Source organism: Pseudonaja textilis, chromosome 6 (assembly GCF_049901715.1).
Source record: "Pseudonaja textilis isolate UNSWEBS1 chromosome 6, rPseTex1.2, whole genome shotgun sequence".
Lineage (NCBI taxonomy): Eukaryota > Metazoa > Chordata > Lepidosauria > Squamata > Elapidae > Pseudonaja > Pseudonaja textilis.
In genome coordinates this window covers 38543915-38569859 of record NC_141995.1, presented here as the reverse complement: position 1 = coordinate 38569859, position 25945 = coordinate 38543915, and the positions used below count along the sequence as shown (strand labels likewise).

General features: G+C 40.6%; 1 protein-coding gene across 3 annotated transcripts in view; it reads left to right on the top strand.

Annotated features, from left to right (window-relative positions):
- STOX2 (storkhead box 2) overlaps positions 1-25945 on the top strand; it is a 177944-nt gene that overhangs the window by 64525 nt on the left and 87474 nt on the right. The window contains exon 1 of one of the 3 annotated variants that reach the window (XM_026699651.2): positions 20505-22452. The exons of 1 other annotated variant lie outside the window; for it this stretch is intronic. In XM_026699651.2, coding sequence (XP_026555436.1) covers positions 22287-22452 — 166 coding nt within the window. In that variant the 5' untranslated portion in view covers positions 20505-22286. Of the gene's footprint in view, positions 1-20504; positions 22453-25945 lie in introns of those variants that run through there. One more of the 3 variants, XM_087936341.1, reaches the window with a different exon arrangement.

The following is a 25945-nucleotide window of genomic DNA, read 5'->3' as shown; positions in this document are numbered from 1 at the left end:
ATAAAGGGAAAGGAAATCATAAGAGATATGGTTGAAAAAATGATTTGCAGAATTCAAATTTTAAATGCACTTCGGGTCAAATCACAATCTTTTTTGAACGTGATTATATATTAAGATGTTACAATGTTAGTGAGAAATTTCAAATGTTGTGACCTTGTGTTGTTGGAGTAAAATGAATACACATTGTTTTTTAAAAGATTTAATTGATGGGCTCACACATCATGCAAACCATAATGTGGCTTGTTTGTTTTGAGCTTAGCATGTTTGAGCATTTACAGCTATCTGTTACAGCTGAGCTCTGGATGTGAGTCAGGCTTTTAGAGTTTGTTTAGCAAACTATTTAAAAATTCTAACTTGCGCTACATCTCATCTTTGTATTCATATATAAATATTTATAAAATATAAAATGAATCACAGCGGCAGAAATAAACTCGTTAAAAGATACCAGCCCTAATGTACAGTTGCAAGTTGAAGAGTCTTCTTTTACTTCAGACAAGTTTGTAAGTGATTCAATAAAACAGCTTCAGGAAAGATGCTTGCTCACTTTCAACTACTTACCTCCTCATTTTCAGACGGGGGTTCAGGTCACTCTTCAGGCAGCTTCGGCCTCAAAATATAAAACTGTTTCGACAAGTCCTGAGTACCTGGAAAAGCATTGTTTTTAATGCTCTTACAGTCTACAGGTGGTCCTTGACTTACAATCACAATTGAGCCCAAAATTTCTGTTGGTAAGTGAGATTTTTGTTACGTGAGTTTTGCCCAATTTTACAACTTTTCTTGCCACAGTTGTTAAGTGAATTACTGCACTTGTTAAATTGGTAACACGGTTGTTAAGTGAATCTGGATTCCCCATTGACATTGCTTGTCAGACAGTGGCAAAAGGGGATCCTGTGACAAAGGACATGGCAAAGGTCATAAATATGAGTCGGTTGCCAAGCATCTGAATTTTGATCACATGTCCACGGAGATGTTGTTATGGTTGCAAGTGTGAAAAACAGTCATGAGTCACAGGTATAATAGAATAAAAGAGTTGGAAGGGACCCTGGAGGTCTTCTAGTCCAACCCCCCTGCTCAACCAGGAGACCCTGTACCATTTCTGACAAGTGGCTGTCCAGTCTCTCCTTGAAAGTCACTTTTTTCAGTGATGTTGAAACTTTGAATGGTCACTGAATGAACTGTTGTAAATCGAGGATTAACTGTAGTTTAAAACTCAATTATTTGAAGATTACAATAAAATATTTGTACCTGAAAGGAGAAGAACTTGACTTCATCAGGCAGACACAGAGTGTATGTAAGGATTTTATGCCTAGCATATAATATTTATTTATTAAATTATATGGCCTTACATTATATGGCGTCTCAAGTTTGTAACTGTGGGGTACTAACAAAAACAATAAAAGCAATTAGCAAAATTATAAATAACATAAAACAGTAGTTGAGCCACAGCACTAACCAACACACCCAATCAACACAGCCAAGTATTGGGCCTGCCCAACTATCGGGGCCCCAGGCTTGATGGCAAAACCAGGTCTTTTAAGGCCTTGCAAAACGTCAGCAGGGTCGCATCTCAATCCTGTCTTTATGTTTCAGGAAGGGGGCATCAATCTGGATCCTATGTCGCCATCATAATTAGTTGAAGATTGGCTGTGGGTAATAGCAAAATAATTCTATGTGTGGTGTACTGAACTCTTTGGACAAAAGGGAGAATTAAATTTGGGATAACTTTTATTTCTGCTACAGTACACGGGTATCTAGCCTCAATTCTTTCTGTTTGCAAACTTACCATTAGATAACTCTGTAGCCCTCCTTTATATTGCGATTGGTTTGAGGACTGATACAAATTTTCCTTCAGAGGTTATCATTCTACAAAATATTTCTGGCATTCCATTTTTGGTAATACTAACCTGTAGAAAATTATTTGAAACTTGAAACAAGTCTTTACAGGTGGTCCTCGACTTCCAACAGTACGTTTAGTGCAGTGGTGGTATTCAGCCGGTTTGCACCCTTTCGGATTTGGTGTGGGTCACCGAACCCGTAGGAAGTTCTGTCTAGTGACCTGGTCACCCGGTCACCGCTGGCTCGCTTGCCCCGCCCTACCGATGCTTGCTCACCCCGCCCACCTGACGTTTGCCCCTTAAGGTATTTTTTTCCCCCTCCCGACAAACAGATGTTCATACATCAGCTGTGCCAGGATTCCCCTAGCTTGTCTTACTGCTTTTCCCAGGAGGATTCCCTGAGGCCCAGGAAGGCAAATAATGGAGGGAGAGGCACAGCCCCCCTCTCCATTTTTTTTTCTTCCTGAGCCCCAGGTGAGCTTCCTGGGAGCAAAAATGCTCCCCCAGGAGGCCCAGAAGGCCCCCCAAAATGGGTAGAGGGTGGCTGCAAAACAAATTCTGAATCCCACCACTGGTTTAGCAACCATTCAAAGTTACAGTGGCACTGAAAAAGTGACATATGACAGTTTTTCACACTTATGACTGTGGAAACATTCCCATGGTCATATTATCAAAATTCAGGTGCTTGGCAACTGACTGATATTTATAATGATTATTGTGTCCCAGAGTCACGGGATCTCCTTTTGCGACCTTCTGACAAGCAAAGTCAATGGGGAAGCAACATTCACTTAACAACCGTGTTATTAACAACTGCAGTGCTTTATTTAACAATTTTGGCAAGAAAGGTCATAAAATGGGGCAAAATTCACTTAACAAATGTCTCACTTAGCAACAGAAGTTTTGGTTTAATTATGGTCATAAGCCGAGGTCTGTAATCTGTTTTAAATACTTTAGCTATCAGAATATTTATCCTAATTATTCTCATCCTTTTTTGTGTAAGAATACTTGACTGCCAGGAAAATAATATAAAATTATGTAAGGAGGAAATTGTTATCAGCATAAATATAATATTTTTGTTTCTTTTACAAAGAATTAAAAGTGTGAGCATACATACTAACATGTTTTAAAATGTTCTGTATCTTAAATGTCTGTTTTGCTATAATACAGCTTTTAGAAATTTATTAACTACATGTAGATATAATATCCATAGTCTGTGTTATAAAGGATTGCACAATGATTTTCCTGAGATCGTCCCTTGTGTTGTTTATTTGTTTGTTGTTTTTGTCTCACATACATCTGCATAGAGCAGATTGCATGGTTGCAAATCGCAATCCAATTTATATTCTGTGCTACAGTATGCTGCCTAGTTCATATGTTGCATAAATCTTGCTGTCCTGAATAAACTAGAATTTGTTTAGGCCTCACAGCCTCATGAACCAGAACGTAACAAACCATATTAGAATTTTGCACAGTGTGGGTATCCAGTTTGACAATACACTGAGGCAAATACAAGTCTAGCTATAACCAGTAATTGTACTCCCAAGTCTTAGTATTTCATGTTTCAAAATTACATGTAATCAAGGATTCATAACCTTTAAAATCCATGAACTTTATTTTCAAACATCTTATTTAATCATATTGTTATGTCTGTGGAACTGGTTGGAGTTCCCAACCAGGTCCGCTGTTTGAGCGGGAGCACCAGCCGCTCCCATTGGCTGGCTCCGTTTGACAGTCGGCTATAAAAGCCGGCTGTCAAGCAGAGCCAGCCCCGTTGTCGCCAGCTAGTCTGCCAGTTAGCCAGCAGACGCGACAACCCTTTATTCTCTGCAATAAAGCCTTGTTCGTTGTACGCTCTGGTTCCTGCCTCTTCCTTACCATCGCTCTACAACACTGGCGACGAGGATGGGATACGGTCGAAGGCTAGCCAGATGCGTCTGTTTCAAAGAGCTGTAGTCACTGAGAAGCGAAGCCACGAGTGCTGAAGCCGCAGCCGCCAACGCTCACAAAGAGCGCGAAATTCAAACCTCCATTGCTTTGAGCTGTACTCACTGAAGCGAACCACGGGCGCTGTAGCTGCAGCCGCCGACGCTCACAAAGGGCGCGAAATTCAAAAAGAGCTCCGTAGCCTAGAGAGACAGTCACAGCCTGCGCTCTTTTAAGAGCGCGAATTCAAAAGACGACTGAAGAAGACGAACCCTGCATTTTTCACAATGAATGCTAATCTAGCATTCCCACCATTCAAGCCAAACGAGGAAACGTGGGACTCCTACAAAAATCGTTTCAGCCATTTCCTCGATGCCATCGGGTTAGCTGATGCTGCTGAACATAGGAAGAAGTCCTATTTCCTCAGCTATTGTGGGGCTGCAGTTTTTGACACCGCTACAGCATTAGTCGCCCCACGCGCTATCAGAAGCGTCCCATGGGATGAACTACAAGAAATCCTCTCCAACCACTACTCGCCAAAACCATCCCAGATAGCCAGAAGGTATGCCTTCAGGATTAGAAAACAGGCAGAGGGGGAGTCAATCAACGAGTATATGGCAGCCCTGAGGACACCTGCCTTGCAGTGCGGGTTCAAAGACTACTTAGAAGACATGTTGTTGGACCAGATCGTCTGTGGGGTTAGAGACCTGAGACTCCAAAGACGTTTGCTGGCAAAAAAGGACTTGAATCTATCCCTAGCCATGGAGGAAGCCCTAGCTGCTGAGCTCTCTGCCCAATCAGCAGCTGAGATTCAAGGCACTCCATTAAAGCCCAGCAGTTCCACCATCCATTCAGAAGAAGTGCTCAGTGAAGAAGACCCCACAGACTCATCAGACATTAACCGCCTTAAGCATCAGAAGCCTTCACAGGTAGGAGCGGGACAAAGAAACAACTTCGCCCCCAAACAACCTTCCATTTGCCTAACCTGCGGAGGCTCCCACTCTAGAGCATCCTGCAGGTTTAGAAACGCCATCTGCCTGAATTGCCAAAAGAAGGGTCACCTTGCTAGAGTCTGCCAAGCAGGGCGCACTTTGCCTCAAAGACCTCCACCACCTTCTAATTCCCAAAGGCAAGTGGAGGATTGCTATACCTGCTACCACGCTAACCATACTTCCCAAACCCCTGATAAAATCAAAATTTCTGTTTTCCTAGAAGGTAAACCCTGCAGGATGGAGGTAGACACGGGATCTGCGCTCTCAATCATCTCCTGGGAAACCCTGAAGAAGATCCAGCCCAGACTGTCAAAGAAGCAGCTTCAAAGATGCCACCTGACACTGCGGGACTACCAGGGCAAGAACATCCCTGTCCTCGGGAAAGGCAAGTTTCTCATTCAATTCCAAGCCTTTAAAGGCCATTTGCCTTTAGTGGTTGTTAATGGTGCCCTCCCCAGCCTGTTGGGGCTAGATTGGTTTCCCTCCCTCGGCCTTAGTATAACTGGGGTCCATGCTGTCTCAACTTCTGACGTAGATGCATTATTTTCAGATTATTCTGATGTGTTTAGCAGCGAGCTGGGTTGCTATTCTGGCACCCCCATCTCGTTCTCTGTAGACCCCCAGGCAATCCCTCTTCGCCTAAAACCACGCAGGGTGCCTTTCGCCATCCGTCCCAAATTGGACGCAGAATTAGATAAGCTACTTAAGCAAGGGGTCTTAGAACCTACTGATTTTGCCAAATGGGAGACCCCCATAGTCACCCCACTCAAGAAGGATGGCAGTTTAAGAATCTGCGCAGACTACAAAACCACATTCAACCATTACCTTCAGGTCAGCACATACCCTGTCCCTGTTATTCAGCACCTGTTACACACCTTCGAACCCGGCACCATTTTCGCCAAGTTAGATATGTCCCAGGCATACCAACAGTTCCCTGTTGATGATCAGACAGCGGAATTACAAACCATAGTCACACATAGAGGGGCATTCAAGTGTAAACGCCTCCAATTCGGTGTAAGTGTGGCCCCGGGTATATTCCAATCACTCATGGAAAGGATTCTCCAGGGTCTCCCAGGGGTTGTTCCTTATTTCGATGACATCCTAGTCTCAGCTATTGACCAACCTCAACTCATACAGAGGGTCAGGGCGGTTCTAGAGAAGTTTAGGCAGCATGGCCTCAAACTTAAAAGGGAGAAGTGCGCCATCGCCACTAGGCAAGTGGACTTTCTGGGTTATAGGATAGACGCCTCCGGCATCCACCCAATTGAGTCCAAGGTAAAGGCCATCCATGAGGCACCCACACCAACTAACAAGACGGAGCTCCAAGCCTTCCTGGGGCTACTAAACTTTTACGCCTCATTTCTCCCGCTCTGGTTCCTGCTTCTTCCTTACCATCGCTCTACAACACATATTTAATTAAAACTTTTATGTTCAAACTAAATAGACTGAAAATGTATTGAAAGTGTGTTAGCAGGCTGGTGCGTTTAGCCAACTGAAAAATAATATCAATTCATCCCCTTATTAGAATAGAATAGAATTCTTTATTGGCCAAGTGTGATTGGACACACAAATAATTTGTCTTGATGCACATGCTCTCAGTGTACATAAAAAGAAAAGATATATTCATCAAGAATCATAAGGTACAACACTTAGTGATAGTCAAGGGGTACAAATAAGCAATTAAATCGTAATAGGAAACAGTCAATATAAATCGTAAGGATACAAGCAACAAAGTTACAGTCCTACAGTCATAAGTGGGAGGAGATGGGTAATAGGAATGCTGAGAAGATTAATAGTAATAGTAATGCAGACTTAGTAAATAGTTTGACAGTGTTGTGGGAATTAGTTGTTTAGCAGAGTGATGGCTTTCGGCAAAAAACTGTTCTTGTGTCTAGTTGTTCTGGTGTGCAGTGCTCTATAGTGTAGTTTTGAGGGAAGGAGTTGAAACAGTTTATGTCCATGATGTGAGGGGTCCGTAAATATTTTCACAGCCCTCTTTTTGACTTGTGCAGTATACAGGTCCTCGATTGAAGGCAGGTTGGTAGTAATTGTTTTTTCTGCAGTCCTGATTATCCTCTGAAATCTGTGTCTGTCCTGTTGGGTTGCAGAACCAAACCAGACAATTATAGAGGTGCAGATGATAGACTCAATAATTCCTCTGTAAAACTGTATCAGCAGTTCCTTGGGAAGTTTGAGCTTTCTGAGTTGGCACAGTGGTTCCAGTTGGCTGTATGTGCTTCAATGGAAATCTCTGAAAGAGACTAGCTTACCCAGTAAGGTGATAAAAAACCATCCAGGCACCACATAAACTGTCAACCAATTGCATCTATGATGCCATCTGGAGAGCCTTTTGCAGTTGGTGTTCTAGGGCTGTCCGGGACCCTTCGTCAGCCACTGTCTCACATGTACTGGTCTGAGACAGGAAGGTCTCGATAAAGGGCTCTCACCAAACACACTCCACAGCCTTGTCCTCAGTATTGTTGTGGGACGATTATAACTCTTTGTCCCACCACCCATCAATACGTAGGTTTTTGAGGGGAGCTTCAAACCTGCATCCCCTGGTAGTTCATAGACATCCCACTTGGGATCTCCCAATAATATTCCAGGCTCTGACAGGGGCCCCATTCAAACTTTTAAGGTTGGTGGGTCTCCGCTTCTTGACCCTCAAAGTGTCCTTCCTGATGACTATCGTGTCGGCCAGAAGGGTGTTGGAACTGGCAGGACTTGTGCATATTTCATGAGAACAGAGTGGACCCTACCTTTACTCCAAAGATTAATTCTTGGTTCCACAGGACACAAGAACTAGTCCTACCAGACTTCTGCCCTAGGCCTCCACATGAGTTGGAACACAAGTGGGATACGTTGGATGGGCAGAGAGCTCTCCGTATCTATGTAAAACAAACTGCAACTTTTTGCAAGATGGAAACAATGTTTGTGTCCTTCCAACCAGCTTCCTTGGGGAGTAAGGCTTCCCAATCAATGATGGGCAGATGGATCAGGGCTTGTATTTCCACAGCATACGAGACCTTTTCTCTCCCGGTTCCCAAGAAGCTTACAGCCCACTCTGCTAGTTGTGCAGCCACCTCGGCAGCCTGGGCTACTCGGGCATCCATTGAGGAGATCTGCAGGGCGGCTACCTGGGCATCGCCTTCTCCATTTATCCGGCACTATCGATTGGATTCCTTCGCCTCTGCAGAAGCAGCATTTGGCAGGAGAGTGCTTCAGAAGGTTCTTCCAGTGTTGGACTGAGCGGACCAGACAATGACCCTCCCTTGGACATGCAGGCTTTGGTATGTCCCTATCCTGGACTCTCGTAGTAGCATGGAGGAGAATGGCCATTGGTAAATTTACCTGAGACGCCCTTTCTATACACGCTGCAAGAGAGTCCAGCCCCACCCTGTGTTTGTCTGGTCATTGTTGGGGAGGGATCCTCCCACTGTTTTATTTTTCAGAAACGTGCCACGTCTATTAAGTTTCTAGCTGAAAAGCTGGGGGCCAGCAGCAGGGGCTGGCTTTTGTAGCCTTGGCAGACTCAGCTCAATGATGTAAGAGGGAGGAGTCTTTCCCTCTGAACACATGATATTTTTATTTCCCTGTTTTTGTTGATTACTATAATATTCCTGTTATTTACTTTTTTGAAAGGAATACATTTGGATAGCTTGTTAAAACACTGCCACTATCACCTACCCCTGTCTAACCCACACAGAATAATCTGGTTGATATGATGAGGTATTGAATTCGTTATCTCAGTCTTCTGCCTGCCTGTGTAATCCTTGTAGCTATTTTATTGCTTAATTGGTAAACAGAAGACTCATTTTGACTCTGCAATTTATATTTTTGGTGTATGGCAGTAAATTGTGAGTCTAAAGTCAAGAAGGCAAAGTAGTGGTTTCATGCTGCTCTAGGAACCAGGATTTTGAGAGTTCTAGGCCTCCGTTAGGCATGAAAGCCACATGGGTGATTTTGGATCAGTCACTGACTCTCAGCTCAACCCATTTCAAGGATTGTTTCTGGGGGAAAATTGGAAGCAGGAGTTTTAGGTATTCTCTCTCTCTCCCTCTAACAGACACATACCGACACACATACTTCTCTCTCCATATATACATAAAAGGCAGGATAAAATATAATAACAAAAATAATGGTAATAGAACATGAAGCTAAAGTGCTCTAGAACTTTATACATGTAGTCGACTTACGGCCACAGTTGAGCCCAACATTTACGTTGCTATGTAAAAATTTGTCCCATTTTACAACTCTTGCTTGCCACACTTAAGTGAATCATTGCAGTTAGAAACATGGTTGTTAAGTGAATCTGGATTCCCCATTGACTTTGCTTGTCAGAAGATCGCAAAGGGGGGATCATGTAACCCCAGGGTACTGCAACTGTCATAAATATGAGTCAGTTGCCAAGCATCTGAATTTTGATCACCTGACTGTGGGGAATGCTACAGTGGTCGTAAGTATGAAAAACAGTCATAAGTCACAAAGGTGCTTTTTCAGGAGGCAACTGTGTTAGATCTGGTTCAGAAACTGAGGCAAGACTCAGATAACAACAACAGCTCTTTATTAGTGACTTCAGATCTGAGCGAGCTATCCCGGCTGCAGGAGCCCCTTATATAGGGCTGGCTGCGGCTAGGCAGCCAATGAAAGCGATTTGAGTTTGCCACTCTTGGCAGGGCCAATCGTGGCAGCCGGTTTACTAGCCAATCGCATCAGTCTGCAGTGACCAATCACGATCTGCTATTCGCGGGCCAATCAGAGTTGCAGGCTTTTGAGCCTGCTAGTCCGGAACAAACTGGACTTTCTTGTTTTTTCTTTTGAAAATGTTTCGCTTCTCATCCAAGAAGCTTCTTCAGCTCTGACAGGATAGTGGAGAATGGAAGGATCTATATTCCTTGCAGGCAGCTGGTCATTTGCATCCTTCTGGAGGGTTGCTGAAGCACTTGGAGGTTTATCTGTGTCCTCATGGTTCCTGTAGTTCAACAACCTTCTAAAAGTTATTGGTTTAGAGGGTTCATAGTTCAATTACCCTCCAAAAGGATGCAAATGACCAGCTGTCTGCAAGGAATATAAATCCTTCCATTCACCACTATCCTGTCAGAGCCGAAGAACCTTCTTGGACGAGAAGTGAAACGTCTTCAAAAGAAAAAACAAGAAAGTCCAGTTGCCTCATGAAAAAGTGCCTTTGGGACAACCATGATCTGGATGACTGAAAATCTCTACAGACTTTTAGTCATAAGTCACTTTTTTCAGTGCCCCTGTAACTTTGAAAGGTCACTAAATGCACTTTGTAAGTGGAGGACTTACCTGTAATTCAAGCAGACATTTACCTGCCACATAACACCCCAGACTTAACAATTGTTATAAGAAAGACAAAAGAAGTCTGGATAGTGGATATTCCACTATATGGAAACAGCAGAAGAGAAAAGAAATTTTATTCACGAAATTGATTTCCTTTTGCATGAGGAAGATCTAGAAGACAGATCAGTGAAAATTCAAAATCTCATTAGTGGAAGTTCAAAATCTGCTAGAAGTACAGGTAGTCCTCGACTTACAACAATTCCTTTATTGACCGTTCAAAGTTAAAATGGCATTGAAAAAAAGGTGACTTGTGACCGTTTTTCACAGTTATGACCTTTGCAGCATCCCCATCACCCTGTGATCAAAATTCAGATGCTTGGCAACTGGTTCATATTTAAGACCGTTGCTGTATCCCAAGGTCATTTGATCCCCTTTGTGACCTTCTGACAAGCAAAGTCAATGGGGGAGCCAGATTTGTTTTCCAACCGTGTTAGTAGCTTAACAACTGCAGTGATTCATTTAATAACTGTGGCAAGAAAGGTCATAAAATGGAGCAAAACTCATTTAAACAAATATCTCATTTAACAACAGACATTGCAGTCGTAAGTCAAGGACCACCTATAAATAACTCTACTTAAAACATATGTAGCAGAATAAGAAACAAGTAATCTGGAATAGAATTTTTTACTGGTGATTAAATGTTAATAATTATGTTGTATTTATTTATTGCTATTTAGTGACCATCCAGATTTTTTTATGCTGCAGTTTAGTTTTTAGTTAATTGTAGATTGAATAATTATGGTTGTATATTTTAATCATTTTTAGTTCCTTTGTAATAGTGAAAATGTATTCCAGATGAATTTAGCTTTTTACTTGGAAAATGCTACAAGTTTATATCTGGAAGTTAAATTTGATGGATATATAGCAATTTCATATTTTTCACAGCAAGGATATATAGTCCTTTTTTCCACTCCACATCAGACTAGTTCCTGACTTGAATTGCTTATTATCTTGAAGGTTGGATAAATTAATTGTATAAATTAATAGATTATATTTATCTCATTATAATTGAACCTATATCTCCAGTTGCCCTTATTAAACAATTTATGTAATTATTCAAGGATATTTTCTATATATAATGGCGACTGAGCTGTTTATATTGTTCGTGGAAAAATATGAATCACAATCAATGAGGAAATTTAGAACATAAAGTTAGGGAACTTTAATATGAGCAATCACAGCTTGCTTTCTCTGTGGTCACCCCCATTCACTTGAAATAGCATGTCTTGAAAGTATGCGTAGCTTCTATTCTCTAAATATTCCATAAACATGTTGATCCCACAAGGCTCAGTGGACACATTGACTAAGGGCACGAATCATAAGTATTGACTAGGTTTTGTTGATTTTCTGTTTTTTGTTCTTGTGTGTTGCCCACAATTCTTTGCAACTGGGAGTGATTATAAATAAACAGATAAAGTGGGCCAACATACAGAAAATCAACACAACTTTGTAATTATAATTTGATGATACTGCCAAAAATTATATTTGGTAGCATTACATAGTTTACTTGTCCACAATTATGGTTATATACCATTCCAGAAGCAAATCTTATGTACAAAAATGTGAAATCAGCAAAATGAAGTCTCTGGAGATAGTGTATGGCAGAACAATATAACTGTCACAAAACAGAATTGAAGCAAAGCTTCAAATTGAATAATTGGAATGCCTGGTGCTTCCCACTACTTTAGGATGTACTAAGTCCTACTTGCAAGTGTATAACCTAAAAATATAAATAGCATTGGTGGGGGAAAATAATTCATTGTAATAGAGAAATTACCAGCATTTGAGTCCAAAGTCTGTTGATTTATCAGCATGTTTCTGTGTTCAGCATTAATAAACTCCTTTGATTATTTTTGGGGGAGAAGAAAGCTGCTTTTTGAGCTTTGAAAATAAGACTTATATACCACCCCATAGCACTTTATCGCACTCTCTGTGTGGCTTACAATTTCAGCAGTGGTAGGATTCAGCCAGTTCACACCAGTTCAACCAAACCAGTTGTTACCTTTTTGTGCAGTTCAGCAAACTGGTTGATTCCACCACTGACTGGCCTCGCTCTGCCCACCCCTCCCAGCCACTCCTTTTTGTGCCTTGCTTACTCCAAGGTTGAATAAATCCAGGGTCAATCCCCAAAATGGCAAGCCTCAGTGAGCTGTCTCGGAGTTGCCATTCAGGGTGGGGAGGCTGCAGGGGCCTGACTGGGAGCCATGCTGATCAGCTGAGAGGTGGAAAATGGACCGACCGCACTGATCAGCTGGGAGGTGGGGAATGAACCAGCTGTGCCGATCAGCTGGGAAGCAGCAAATGAACTGGCCGCACTGATCAGCTGAGAGGCTTCCCCCCCACTCCATGGCCCAATTTTGGCCTGGACGGCCTCCTGCAAAATCCTGCACCAGCCACAATTCCCTCACTTACCTGCTTTCCAGCTCCATTCTCTGGCATGCAGGGCAACAAAAGAAGACCATGTGACTACCAGTTTAAAAACAAAGTTCAATCAGACCTTCTAAAAGACCTCCTAAAACATCATGATATCTTTTTTCCTGAAAAGTGGGAAGGTCTGATTGCACTTTTTTAAAATGAGTCATCACATGATCTTTTGTTTCCCTGCACGCAGGAGAACAGAGCTGGAAAGCAGGTTAATGAAGGAATTGTGTTTGTCTGAGATTGGGTGGGAGTGAGGATTTTCCTACAGTTTGTAACACAGTGATTTTTTATATGTGTGATAGAAGAATTAACTGTTCTGAGGGACTGGGCACCTGGAGGCGCAGAGGTTTTGCCAACAAAGAGCTTTCCCAGAAAAAGGCCCGGATTAAGAGATGGCACAGTCCCAAACTAGATGGGGGAGAGGGGAGAGATGTTCAGGGTAACCACATACCAGAATCTCTTACGACACGTCTAGTAGGTTAGAAGGGTGTAGCTTGAGTTTGGCAAGATTTTGCCTATTAAGTATAAACAAATAAATTATTGAAGTCAATTGGGTTTCACTGTGTTGTTCTTGGGCTTGGGCATGACTGCGGTAAAATATGCACAACTTGTCCATCAAATAAAACATTTAGTTTTAAGAAATAATAAAGTGTTGTATTAACTTTAAAAGAAAATTGAAATAACTGCAATTATTTAGTCTGGAATGAACATTCATCTCAAACTTTGTCTAAAGATCCATAGCAAAAGGGCACACATTGACATGCTGAAGCCAGCTGCACTGCATATTATATTAAATGACAGCCTGTTAAATGGAAGAAGATAATACATTTCTTCTAGCAAATACCATTACACGTTTTTAAATCTGTTGTCCAAATATAACAGTAGGCACCTGTTTGGCTTCCCCCCATCTTCATCAAAGAACGCATTGGCAAATAAGGGCAAGTTACACTACGCTTTTTAAAGCTACCGTCTGCAGTATCTTTTCTGTAACAGGAGTGCAGCTGTTGAATGTTTTAACATTTAGCACTATGCATTAAAACAGTAATGTGTTTTAGTCTAGAAATGGTAGAGAAATGATATAAAGCAAAAGGCTCAACAGGTGGTCTGCAGACCAGATAAAGACCATAATGCTATCTTGTCTGACTCTTCTGCTGATTGGATTGTTCTTTCCTTTTGGCTCACCATATATCACTATAGTGATTGTTGTCTTCTGTTGTTGCTGTTCTGCTGCCCATTTTCAAATGGCAAGGAGAGTAAATATTTGCAATAATTTATAGCTCATAAGCATCTCTGCAGGAAAATCACAGGGTGGAGATTTTCAGTTCTCCAGAGTGGGACACTTGTCTTACATGTATTCTGACAGTTGTGCAGAAAACCATCATTGACACCCTCCATAAGGAGGGAAAGCCTCAAAGGGTAATTGCAAAAGAAGTTGGATGTTCCCAAAGTGCTGTATCAAAGCACATTAATAGAAAGTTATGTGGAAGGCAAAAATGTGGAAGAAAAAGGTGCACAAGCAGCAGGGATGACCGCAGCCTGGAGAGGATTGTCAGGAAAAGGCCATTCAAAAGTGTTGGGGATTTTCACAAGGAGTGGACTGAGGCTGGAGTCAGTACACCAAGAGCCACCACACACAGATCCTGGAAATGGGCTTCAAATGTCGTATTCATCTTGTCAAGCCGCCCCTGAACAACAAACAGTGTCAGAAGCGTCTTACCTGGGCTAAAGAAAAACAGACCTGGTCTGTTGCTCAGTGGTCCAAAGTCCTCTTTTCTGATGAGAGCAACTTTTGCATCTCATTTGGAAACCAAGGACCCAGAGTCTGGAGGAAGAATGGAGAGGCTGCAAGATGCTGCAAGACCACAGCCTGGAGAGGATTGTCTGGAAAAGGCCATTCAAAAGTGTTGGGGACTTTCACAAGGAGTGGACACTGCAAGATGCTTGAAGTCCAGTGTGAAGTTTCCACAGTCTGTGTTGATTTGGGGAGCCATGTCATCTGCTGGTGTTGGTCCACTGTGCTTCATTAAGTCCAGGGTCAATGCAGCTGTCTACCAGGAGATTTTGGAGCACTTCATATTTCCTTCCGCAGACGAGCTTTATGGGGATGCTGACTTCATTTTCCAGCAGGACTTGGCACCTGCCCACACTGTCAAAAGCACCAAAACCTGGTTCAGTGACTATGGGATTACTGTGCTTGATTGGCCAGCGAACTCGCCTGACCTGAACCCCATAGAGAATCTATGGGGCATTGCCAAGAGAAAGATGAGAAACATGAGACTGAACAATGCAGAAGAGCTGAAGGCCACTATTGAAGCATCCTGGTCTTCCATAACACCTCAGCAGTGCCACAGGCTGATAGCTTCCATGCCACGCCGCATTGAGGCAATCATTGCTGCAAAAGGGGCCCAAACCAAGTACTGAGTACATATGCATGCTTACACTTTTCAAAGGTCAGATATTGTTCTATGTACAATCCTTGTTTTATTGATTGCATGTAATATTCTAATTTTCTGAGATTGTGGATTTGGGGTTTTCATGAACTGTAAGCCATAATCATCTCAATTATGACAAATCATGGCTTGAACTATCTTGCTTTGCATGTAATGAGTCTATCTCACATACTAGTTTCACCTTTTAAGTTGCATTACTGAAATAAATGGACTTTTGCACGATATTCTAATTTTTTGAGTTTCACCTGTAAACTGTTAGTCAAAAAACTTGCTTTTCCAAATTCATCCTGATCATTGTTCATATGTGTAATTCAAAAATTAAGGAACCTAATTCAAAGATTGTTACCATCTTGACAGCCTGTGACATGTGATCATGCACACTACATGTTAAATAGAGTATTTGGCTTCTCTTTTTCTCAATGGTAGTTATAATTTTTTCTGGTCCAGACCCTTCCAGATAGACATTTTTTCAAAAAAGGTCAGATATAGGTTAGATGCAAATGGGCTATTGTGTAAGAAAATATCTTGTTCCCTTTTGGAGTTCATGTTTTGCTCTGATATCCTCTGAATTGCAACATGTGACATAGACAAATTGCTGCGTATACATGTACTGATAACATTACCCCATAGAGTCTTGCATGATTTTCTGCAGAATGATATTCTTGTGATGAAATCTGAATCTTAAACCAGCCAAGTAAACCTAAATATTTTCTAGTACCTCTGTTTGTGGAGAAAAAATGACTCAAATACCGATAGATGTGCAGGTAGTCTTGGAGGTTTTGCTATGAACATGATAGGAGTCTAAACAATAAGTTTAGCATCATCCTGAGAGTAAATCATGTATGTTCTTAAATTGGCAAATACATTATTGGATATTTAGAATTTGAGATGCTATGTGCTATACTTTCTGCATATTAAAATAGGCTATAAGCTGATAGGAAGCTTGTAACCTGTGAAATAGGTGCCTATCAGCATCAAGCTTTGTATGTATGTGATATAGAAATCTCTGTGCTGACTCATCCAATCTGTTTAAATGTTGTGATGGAGTTATGAACTAAAAAAACCTGCAGTTTCAGAAGAATTATAGTAAGCGATACACTGGTAAATATTTGTTCTTCAAATGGACTTTGCAGGAAATTAAGATTGAGTTTCAACTGTTGTTAACCATATTCCCCCCCCCCTTTTTTTAATGTATTTTTTTAATGTTTTGATTCTGCTGTGTAAACTGCCAAGTGTCCCTTCTGTGATTAAGGGAGCCTGCAAGTTGACTGAAAAACAAATCTATTATAGAGCAAAGTAAAGGTGGAGGAAATAATATGGACAGAACCATGCATTCCAGAATTGTAAAACAAAATAAGAGAAATATGATCTGAAATCAGCTTAGGAAGTTCTGTAATTATCACTGGATTATTTTAGCAGCATGATGTGCTTGCAGCCTTTTTTGCTAGCCTGAAGATACTTGAATGGCTCTTGTCTTCACATTTTGGAGATCCTGTTCTTACACTGTCAGGCTTATGAATTATCTATTCCCATTCTATTGTTTTAAAAAGTGCTTTAACAATATTTTTGTCAATATGATGTCAGCAAATGTATATTTTAAGCAAGCCAAATAGTAACTGAAGTGTTAATTTATACTATTATCAGCAATCACATATAGGCAGCCAAAGGTTGCAATCCTTGCCAGTTGGCGCTCAGAATGAAGGTCTTCCTTAAAATAAATGATAGCTGCCAGCAGATACCAGACTCACAAAAAGCATCTTCTGAAATGCCACAAATGACATCATGTATATCTATAGTGTTCCTCCATAACAATTTTTACTATGTCTCACTTAAAACTTTAACAGATAGTATGATCTACCTGGCAATCATTTGTTTTTACTTTGTGAAACAGGTATATCATTTCTGACCCTCATTTTCATATTATTTCGAGCAAAATGTTTTCAGATCGCCAGCTGTTTACACAAACTAGGAAATGTATCTTGAACCCATGAACTCTGTAAGGTTTCAAAAGATATTTGCACTGAATGCTGAAATGCTGCATTTTCGTTATTGCTGAGCTGAGCCTTTGATCTCAGGCCAAGAGATTATATTTCCAGAGTGGAGACACTGATGATGGCCCACTGGTGCCTTCTAGCTCTATTTGAAAGGCTGAAGAAAATAGCAGGAAGTCACCCAGGGATTGTGTTCTTCTGAATAGGGGCATCTGGTCCATGATGTCTTCTTTGATTTTTAAAAAAATGTTCTTTGGTATTTAGAATGTTCTTTGGTATTTGGTATGTAATAATTCATTCTTACATAAAGCATCAATTCAATTTTAATAGTTATGTTTAATTATTTTTAATTTACAAGAAATATATTCAAGATAAAGGCATTTGGTTTGGGATTAAGGGCATAACATTTTAGAGGCTGGGCTCCCAGGTGGCCTTTGACTGTTCTTCTCACCACATATGATTGGAATTAGAGCAGAATAAAATTTAGCTTCATATCCAGGTGTTTGGATAATATTACATTTAGAATTGATATGATCACTTTCCAGTTATATATTTCATGATCGTCTCTCCCCCATCATCTTTCCACAATGGGACAAACCAGCTCTACTCTTGCTAGTGGAAGAGGCCTGCTATGGATCCCGTCTGCTAAGGAATTGAAGCAGGCAGGGTCAAGCTGAAGAGCTTTTTCCTCTGTGGCCCCATCCCTATGGAACATTCTACCACTGGAGGTGAGAACTGTCCTCTCTTTTGGCCTTCCAGAAGGGTTCAAAACTTGGCTGTCAGCTGGGTTAAGTGCCCGAAGAGAGTGCTCAACGCTGAAGATGGCTGATAGGATAAGAAAACCTCATCCCCGTCCTGTCTGGCTCTTATCTGTCTTAGTTCAGTTTTAGTTCTCAATATTTTAACTGTGCTATTTTAATCTTTTAACTATTTATTGCTTGTTTTATAACCTGTAAGCCACTTACAATCATTCTGTAGGGGAGATGGGTGGCTTAACATTTTTAATAAAATAAATAAATACCAATTTCTGAAAGTTTCTTGGGACTTTTCCCAAGTCAATTAAACATTACAGATCTGTAATGGCATGATGTATTCACTCACCATGCTATTAAAGATGGCTTTTTTAAATAATTGGCAGGTCTTTGTACTGTTTCAGTGGAAAATTGATAGATGATCAATTGTCAGTTCTATGTATGAATTATTTGCTTGACTCTAAACAAACAAGCCTCTTCCTTTTTCTCCTTCATTCTAGGATTTAAGGCTTCAGAAGTATATTTAAAGAATGGTTGTATTCTCTAGAGGCTTGATGTATTGAAAGAAAGAAGACAGAAGGAAATATTTGACATGTTTTTTCATTGTAAAGAAGACAGATTATGTGATGATTGTTATTGTTACTTAAGTGATGGGTAAATGTACTTCTTGGCTTGTAAATTGATAGGCATGGATAAATCTAAGGAAAGCAAAGCATTTTCTTGCACCAGACATGCTTGACCTAAAATTAATAATTGAACTTTCTTCAACCTCTCACTTGTTTCCATTATCATGGGCAAATCAGAATTGAATAAAGGCAGTTATTTACTACCGGTATGTGAATAAACCATACAAATAGCGCCCAAGTTGTCTGCTAGAGGGTGGGAATTAAAATTCTACATAGTAGCTTTCCTTAAGCTGAAGTCTAGTTGTCTTGGTCTATAATTCCCAATATCAAAGCACCAGTCAGACTGGAAATTATGAACTAGGTAAGTCCTCAGCTCATGACCATAATTGAACCTAGAATTATGGTCATACATTGTTCCAGAAGTGGTATTCAGCAGGTTCTGACCAGTTCTGGAGAACTGGTAGCGGAAATTTTGAGTAGTTCGGAGAACTGGCAAATACCACCTCTGACTGGAGATTTTACAGTCTCCTTCCCCTGCCACGCCCATCAAGCCACACCCACAGAACCGGTAGTAAACAAATTTGAATCCCACCACTGCATTGTGCCAATTGTTAAATGGTCATCATGTGAATGACCTGATTTTATGATTTTTTTGCGATGGTTGCTAAGCAAACACATTGTCTATAATATAATAATAAACCGGAAGTAAACAGTGGTTTCCCAAAAAAACTGCAAATTGTGATCACAGTACTGCAGGATGCTGCAGAAAGCTATAAATGCGGTCCAAAATGTGACCACGATTGTGGGGGGGAAACAGCTGTTGGACTTTTGAATCCATGTCATATTTGGAGATCCATTGTTAGTTTTAGTGGTTGCTGAGAACTACCTGTATAATAGTTCAACTCATCTGGATGGTACCAGGATGGGAGAACTACCATAGGACAGCACATCCATTCTGAATGAGGAAGGCAGAAATTAGCTTTGTTCTTAGCTGGAAACATCTTAGTTAAAATAATCTGTGTGGCTTTTGTTGGTTTCTTTTCATTATCCTGCAATAAATTAGAGAGCTTTCAGTTAACCAGTTTCTATTTTGTCTGGATCTGGAGAGTATAAATCTTAGTTCAAAACAAGCCAGGGTGTTAAAACCACATTTTAAAGGAAATGTTGCTTTTGCATTTCATTTTAATATGCTACAGACACATGCATAAGACCAGTTTTATTTCAGCTTAATTATAAGCTTATGTGCCCAGTATGTCTGAATCAGAACTTTGAATTTCTTTCATTTCTATGACTTTTGGGAGTAACAAAAATAAGTGTCAGAATCATTTTTCCTTGATGATTCTCTTGATGTTTTTCTGGCAAATTATCATGACTTGCTGAACTGCCCACTACTTCAATGGTTATCCCTGCTGATGTTCCTGAATCAGATGCTAAGAAGGATAAATACTTTGTAAGGGACTTTATTGTGAGATTGTCTGCTGTTTTTTGTACGTGGATATCTTCTTAGAACAAACATATTTTTAGATGATGGTTTTGCATTTATTTGTTAGACATATATTCTACCTTCCTTTTAAAGACTTAAGGTGGCAAAATTGCTCTCACTTGCCATTTTTCTGAGAACAATCATGTGAGATTGTTGGTCTTAGAGAGAATAATTGGCTGAAAGTCACCCAGTGAGTTTCCATAATTCAGAACTGAATCTGGGTCTCTCCAGTGCCAATCCATTATAACACACTATGAGTTTTGGTGAACGAACAATTCTGAGCAATGTTCTAGGTATCAATTCTAGCAATGTAGATGAGATTTATGGCATTTCAATACATATAAAGAATGTATATACAGTACAAAACATTGCAGGAAATGCAGTTTTATTTTTAAAATGTTTCTCGGGGTAAGAAGAAAGGGAAACATTAGGGGGGAATCAGTTCTTAGTAGTACTTGTGAGCGAAAGTTTTGTGATGATCAAGGAGCCTAATAGTGAAAACATTTCTAGGCTGATTATATTGCAGGAATATATGTGGCAAGTTAAGTCTTTTATCTCCCACAGATCAGCCCACCTAAAATTTGATGGTCATTTCTGTGCTGCTAGTGTTTATATTTTAAAATTTATTTAAAATATTTAGGCAGATCAATAATCAGAGAGTTCAAAGCTTAATATATATATTTATTTTGGAATGAATTTCCCCAGCTTTTTTTAACTTCCAAGTGATCCATAGTTCTAAGTCCTTTAACAGAGCATTTGAGAAAATGGGGGTTTTCTTTAAAACTTTGAGCAAAAAAGAGAGACTTTTCCTCAATTCTGGCGTCCCAGTTTAAACTATTTCAAGTTTTATCTAATAATCTAAATGGAAGGCCTCTTTTATCACTATCACTGTCTAGTTGGGTGCCCATAATGGTTTGGGCTTGTTTTCCTTGTCTTCCTTTTGGTACAAAAATTACAGTCAATAGAGCCTATTGGACAGCAAGTATATAGAAAAGAAAGATGTTTTATGTCTTTCAAGGCAAGTAGAGAAGATTGCAGGTTCCATCCATTAGTCCAGCTCCAATGGATTCCTGTCCATTGGTTGTGAGTATTTGCTTCCAAAGTAACGTTTGGAAATACTTGGAAAGGCAGGCTTAGTTTAACCAGTTTAAACTAAGCTTTGCTTAACACGATTTTTATTTTGCTGCCTTTTCTTTGTGAAAAAAGGGTGTAGAACATATTGCCCATTGAAATAGAATAACCTTATATGTAAATACACAAATCTGATGATGGCGGGAGCACAAGCCAAGGTTTGGAGAAGCTCCAGGCTGGGTTCTATGAAAGTTTGCAGGCTGACTGGCTCAGCGCGTGTAACCTAAGACAGCTTCTCGATTAGCATAAGGCTGGTTTGTTGCTTTCTTTCCTGCCCTTCAGTAGCTATTCACCATTTTCGGAGGGGAGGAGCAACAGCAGCAAGCAGCAGCAGGGGCAAAGCGAGCAGACGATCCAAGGCGGATTTTCGGAGAGAAAAACATTTCGGATTAATCTCGCAGTCCGAACGCTTTCGGGTTTTAGTTGCTAGCGCGACTGACAGACAGACGTAAGCGCGCGTTCAATGAAGGGAAGAGGAGAATAACCTTGCAGGCGAGCAAGAGGGAGAAACGGCTGGCGACGGATGCTGTTGCCGCTGCTGCGGGAGCGCGGTGGAGATGGGCGCCTCAGCCATCTGCAGTGAAGGCGATTGTTGCCGCCGCTTGTAGGTTTGGGCAACTGGAGTGCGCGAAGGAGGAATATGCGCGGCCAGGGCGGGAGGAGAGGCGGTGGGTGCTGCGAACGGGAAGAAGGTTGCTGCAGCCATGCTTTTTAGGCTGCCTCCTTGATGGTTTGCTTGGATTCTGATAGGTTGACGGAAGGAGGGGGGGGAAGCTATCATTTGGCCGCTGCCAGCCCTTCGGGCGATTCCTATGGCTTTACAGCTCGGAGGCTTCCTTGCTTTTCTTTTCGCAGCCTTCGGGGTCAGCGCCCCCAGGCCGAGCGCGCTGCCTGATTTGCTTGGGCCTCGGGTGCCCCGGCTCACCGCTGGCTAAGCCCTTCCGCGCCGAATCGAGCTATTGTTTTGGAACCACCGCGCTGCTTCCACGCCGTCGAGGGGCTCCGCTCTTCCCCCGCCGCCGCCGCCGCCGCCTTCGAAGCCGCCCCATTTGCCTTTCCTGCACATGACTCGGGATGGAAGCTGGTTGGAGTGCCCGTGAAGGGGGATGCGTTGTGGGGCGCGCGTAACGCGGGCTCTTTCGCGGGAGGGAAACCAGACACGGAGGAACCGCGATGGACGAGGCAGGGACTCCAGATTGCGCGCTGCGCTGCCAGCCCGAGCGCTGCCTGTGAGGAGGCTGAGATAAAGCGAGCCGGGAAGCCTGCCTGGTTCATGCCGCGGCGGCGGCTCGTGCAGAATTAGCTTGCGGGGAGTCTCAACATGAAGAAGACCCGAAGTATCACCTTACGGCGAGCCTGGCCGAGCTCGGATTTCTCTGACCGGGCTTCGGACCGCATGAGGTCCCGCAGCGAGAAGGACTACCGCTTGCACAAACATTTCCCACCAGCGTTCCTCTCCCAAGCATCACGGGGCTACATGACATCAGGTCTGTAACATCAGTATCTGTGGGGGTGGTGGGTAGGTGTACACACGTACATGCAAAGGGCTGGTCTTGGTGTGTTTGTTTATCTCCCCCGCGCCGTGTTAAAAGGGTTGCGACTGATTAGCATAGGTTGCAATGAAGGAGGCAATTTCTTTTAAAGCTCGCATCCACCATTTTGTACCTCAGGAAGATTTATTTGAAGCAGGGCCTTCTCAATATGGAATTTAAAAACCCTCCAGCTCCTTAAAATAAACGGGGAGAGAAGGAAACGCTCAAGCCCGCGTGTGGAACGTTGCACCTCTTTGTGAGAGCACAAGCACCATCCCCACCGCTGGGCTGAGGAAGGATGATTAAACCACACATTGTCTCTTGTTCTACCTAAATGCAATGATTTCTAAAGGCGTTTCTGAATTTAATTTTCCATCTGGAAGTGGCCCTGCCATCGTGGCCTTATTGGGAATATTGTCTCCAGTATCCATTTGACTGGAGGCGGGTGGGGCGGTTTGAGGGGGAGTTCTGTTTTGCTGATAAAAATGAGTACATATGTAAACACCAGTGGGTAGGAAGGGAAGAGTGTCTGGGGGTGTGTATCATATATACGCCTTTCCCTATCTATTGCTTCAGCGCAAGCTCCTTCGTAATAATGGATACTGCATTAACATGTTTGTGCATGCATAACAAGATCAGAGCACAACAAAATGTGACAGGAGTGCTGCAGAAAGCTATGTATCAGGGCAACTTGATCTTTCAGTCAAGAATTATAGAAGGAAATGCCTTCTTGCAATAATGCATGTTCGCTTAACTGATGGTTTTTAAATTTCAAACTTTGAAGAGAGACCAAAAGGAATATTTTATAAGAATCCTACTGGAAAGGACATAATATGGAAATCTTCTTTATTGTTTTAATTCTTGGTTAATTTTAGTCAGGTTTCATTATTACAATATTAAATTTTCTTTTATTATAGGGAATTAAACTCACTTCAGCATAAAAACACAATTTTTTTATTACTTGGTAGAGGGTATCTCTTCTGTTCTGGCCCAGTTCTTAAAGTTATTGCTTGTGAGTAACTTGTTTACTTAACTTGTTTTCTTTTGTTAATAATTATATTTTTTCTACTAAGCACTAAATTTTAAAGATAAGAATAGATTGTTAACAGCCTTTTGTCAGTAGCTGTAAACATAGGGGAGAAATATTTTATGAGAATCTTGTTTGAATGAATTTTGGTCTACAAGCTTTCAGGCTGCCACATAGGCATGCATTCAGAAAAATGACAAATCTGTATAAAAAATAAAAACCAGCCATACCATTTGGAATATTGTTGCTTCAGTATATTTAATAGTGCATTTGGCCCACCCTGTATACTCCTAAAATTTGGGAGTTTACTAACCCATTATGTAGTTATTTTTAAAAAAATAGTTTATAGTAACTAGTATTTAACTACATTGTCATCTGGTTTTGTGTCACTGGAATTACAATTCCATATTTTTTTCTGCAAATATGTGTTGTTAGTATGTTTATCATATGCGTTTAACTCATATTACTTATGTAAAATCCCTAGGGAGTAGCATATATATTTGAAATAGTTATTACAAAATTTGAAGAGCAGTTGTATCATCTAATATCATCAATACTGAAATTGATATGAATTTGTTTGGGAATGCTAGAGTTACTTGTGTTGGGTCAGGACCTTGTAAAACAGAATGTTCCATCTCCCTAGTCTGGTGGCAAAGTCTGCAGAATTAACAGTGCAAAAATGTATGGTGTCTGTGGCGGGTGAGAAAAGAACAGGTGACACATAAACTATGAGTAATACACTATAATTGTTAGGAGCATATCAGAAGTTATATAAAGCAAACTTAATATATGATGCTGTAACTGAAAAAGTAATTTTAGCCTCATTCTGAATTTACTTGTGTCCTTTGTCTTTCTATATATTGGTTAGAGAGGAATGAATTAATTTTCTAAATCCTGGCTTTTTTTATAGGCTTTTTTAGGATAGGAAATCTATAGGAAGCCTTCTTGCATAAAATTGACAAACTGAATACAAATATTTTCTTTGTCACTCAAAATGCTATACAGAATGGAGAATCATGATTTTTCAGACTGCCAAATTGTGTTTGTCCTGTTAACTCAGTCTGATTTCTATTAATATTGTTGCAATTTTACTTCAGTAAGTTCTTGGAAGAAGAAAGAAAAGAGAGTTAGGGAATGTTTGTTAGGTAGGTCAATAATGTTAAAATATACAAGCAAATCATTTATTCTTTTCCCTAAATCTCCAAGTCATTCTGTCTGTTAAGATTTTTTAAGCTGGAACATCCCTAGAATACCTTATAAAGGTAGTGAATATAGAAATATCCAAGTTCTATGTTCTGATAGGTTAGGATTATCAATTAGCATTTGGTAATGGTTCATTTTTAAACATGGTTTTTCTTTCATTAGTATAGATATCTGAAATTTTGTGATATGGTGAATAATATTTGATACTAAAATTTTGATCACTTTTCAGAAAAACAAAGAACAGGTAGTCGTCAACTTACGATTATCATTGAGCCCAATATTTCTGTTGCTAAGCGAGATATTTGTTCAGTGAGTTTTGGCCCATTTTCCTACCTTTCTTAACACAGTTAAGTGAATCACTGCACTTGTTAAATTAGTAACTCAGTTGTTAAGTCAATCTGGGTTCCCCATTAACTTCGTTTGTCAGAAGGTTGCAAAAGCTGATCACAGGTCCCCAAAACCACTGTATCATGAGTCCATCATGAGTCAGTTGCCAAGGATCTGAATTTTGATCATATAACCATGGGGAGGTTGCAATGGTCGTAACTGTGAAAAACAATCATAAGTCACAATTTCCAGTGCTGTTGTAACTTTGAACAGCCATTAAATGATCTCTTGTAAGTCAAGGACTACCTGTATTGAACTAACATCCATTCTATGGACAAAGAAGGAGTAAACTGGTGACATTTTTGTTACCAAAATGAATGTAAGATTGTGCTTTTTGCTGTTAAAATAAGGAAGCCCTCAACTTAAGAACCATAATTGACCCCATATTTTTGTATGATAGAAATTAACTTTATTATGAAAGGTTATGAGATCGTCACTTTTTAAAATCACTAAATTGATTCATGCTTAGTAGTAAGATACAAATAATATATTAACAGATGTTTAATCTAAGTACTACAGAATCCTCTACAATAAAGAAAGATATTACAATGAAGAAAAAGCAAGAACCAAATTAAAATTATCTCACCAAGATTCCACTTCTGAGTGTGAAAATACGAACAGTTTTGAGGTTAGATTATCAGATGGAAAATTAGATACACTTGTCACCTCTAAATCATTGTTGGTGATATTTTAATCAGTTTTTTTGCTATAAGCCTGCCCAATCACACAGATTCATTGTTGGAGTAAAGAAGGAATATATATAGTGCTCCAGCTCCTTGGAGGAAGGATAAATACAAATAAGTCAATAAAAATGTTACTTAAAAGGGGCAT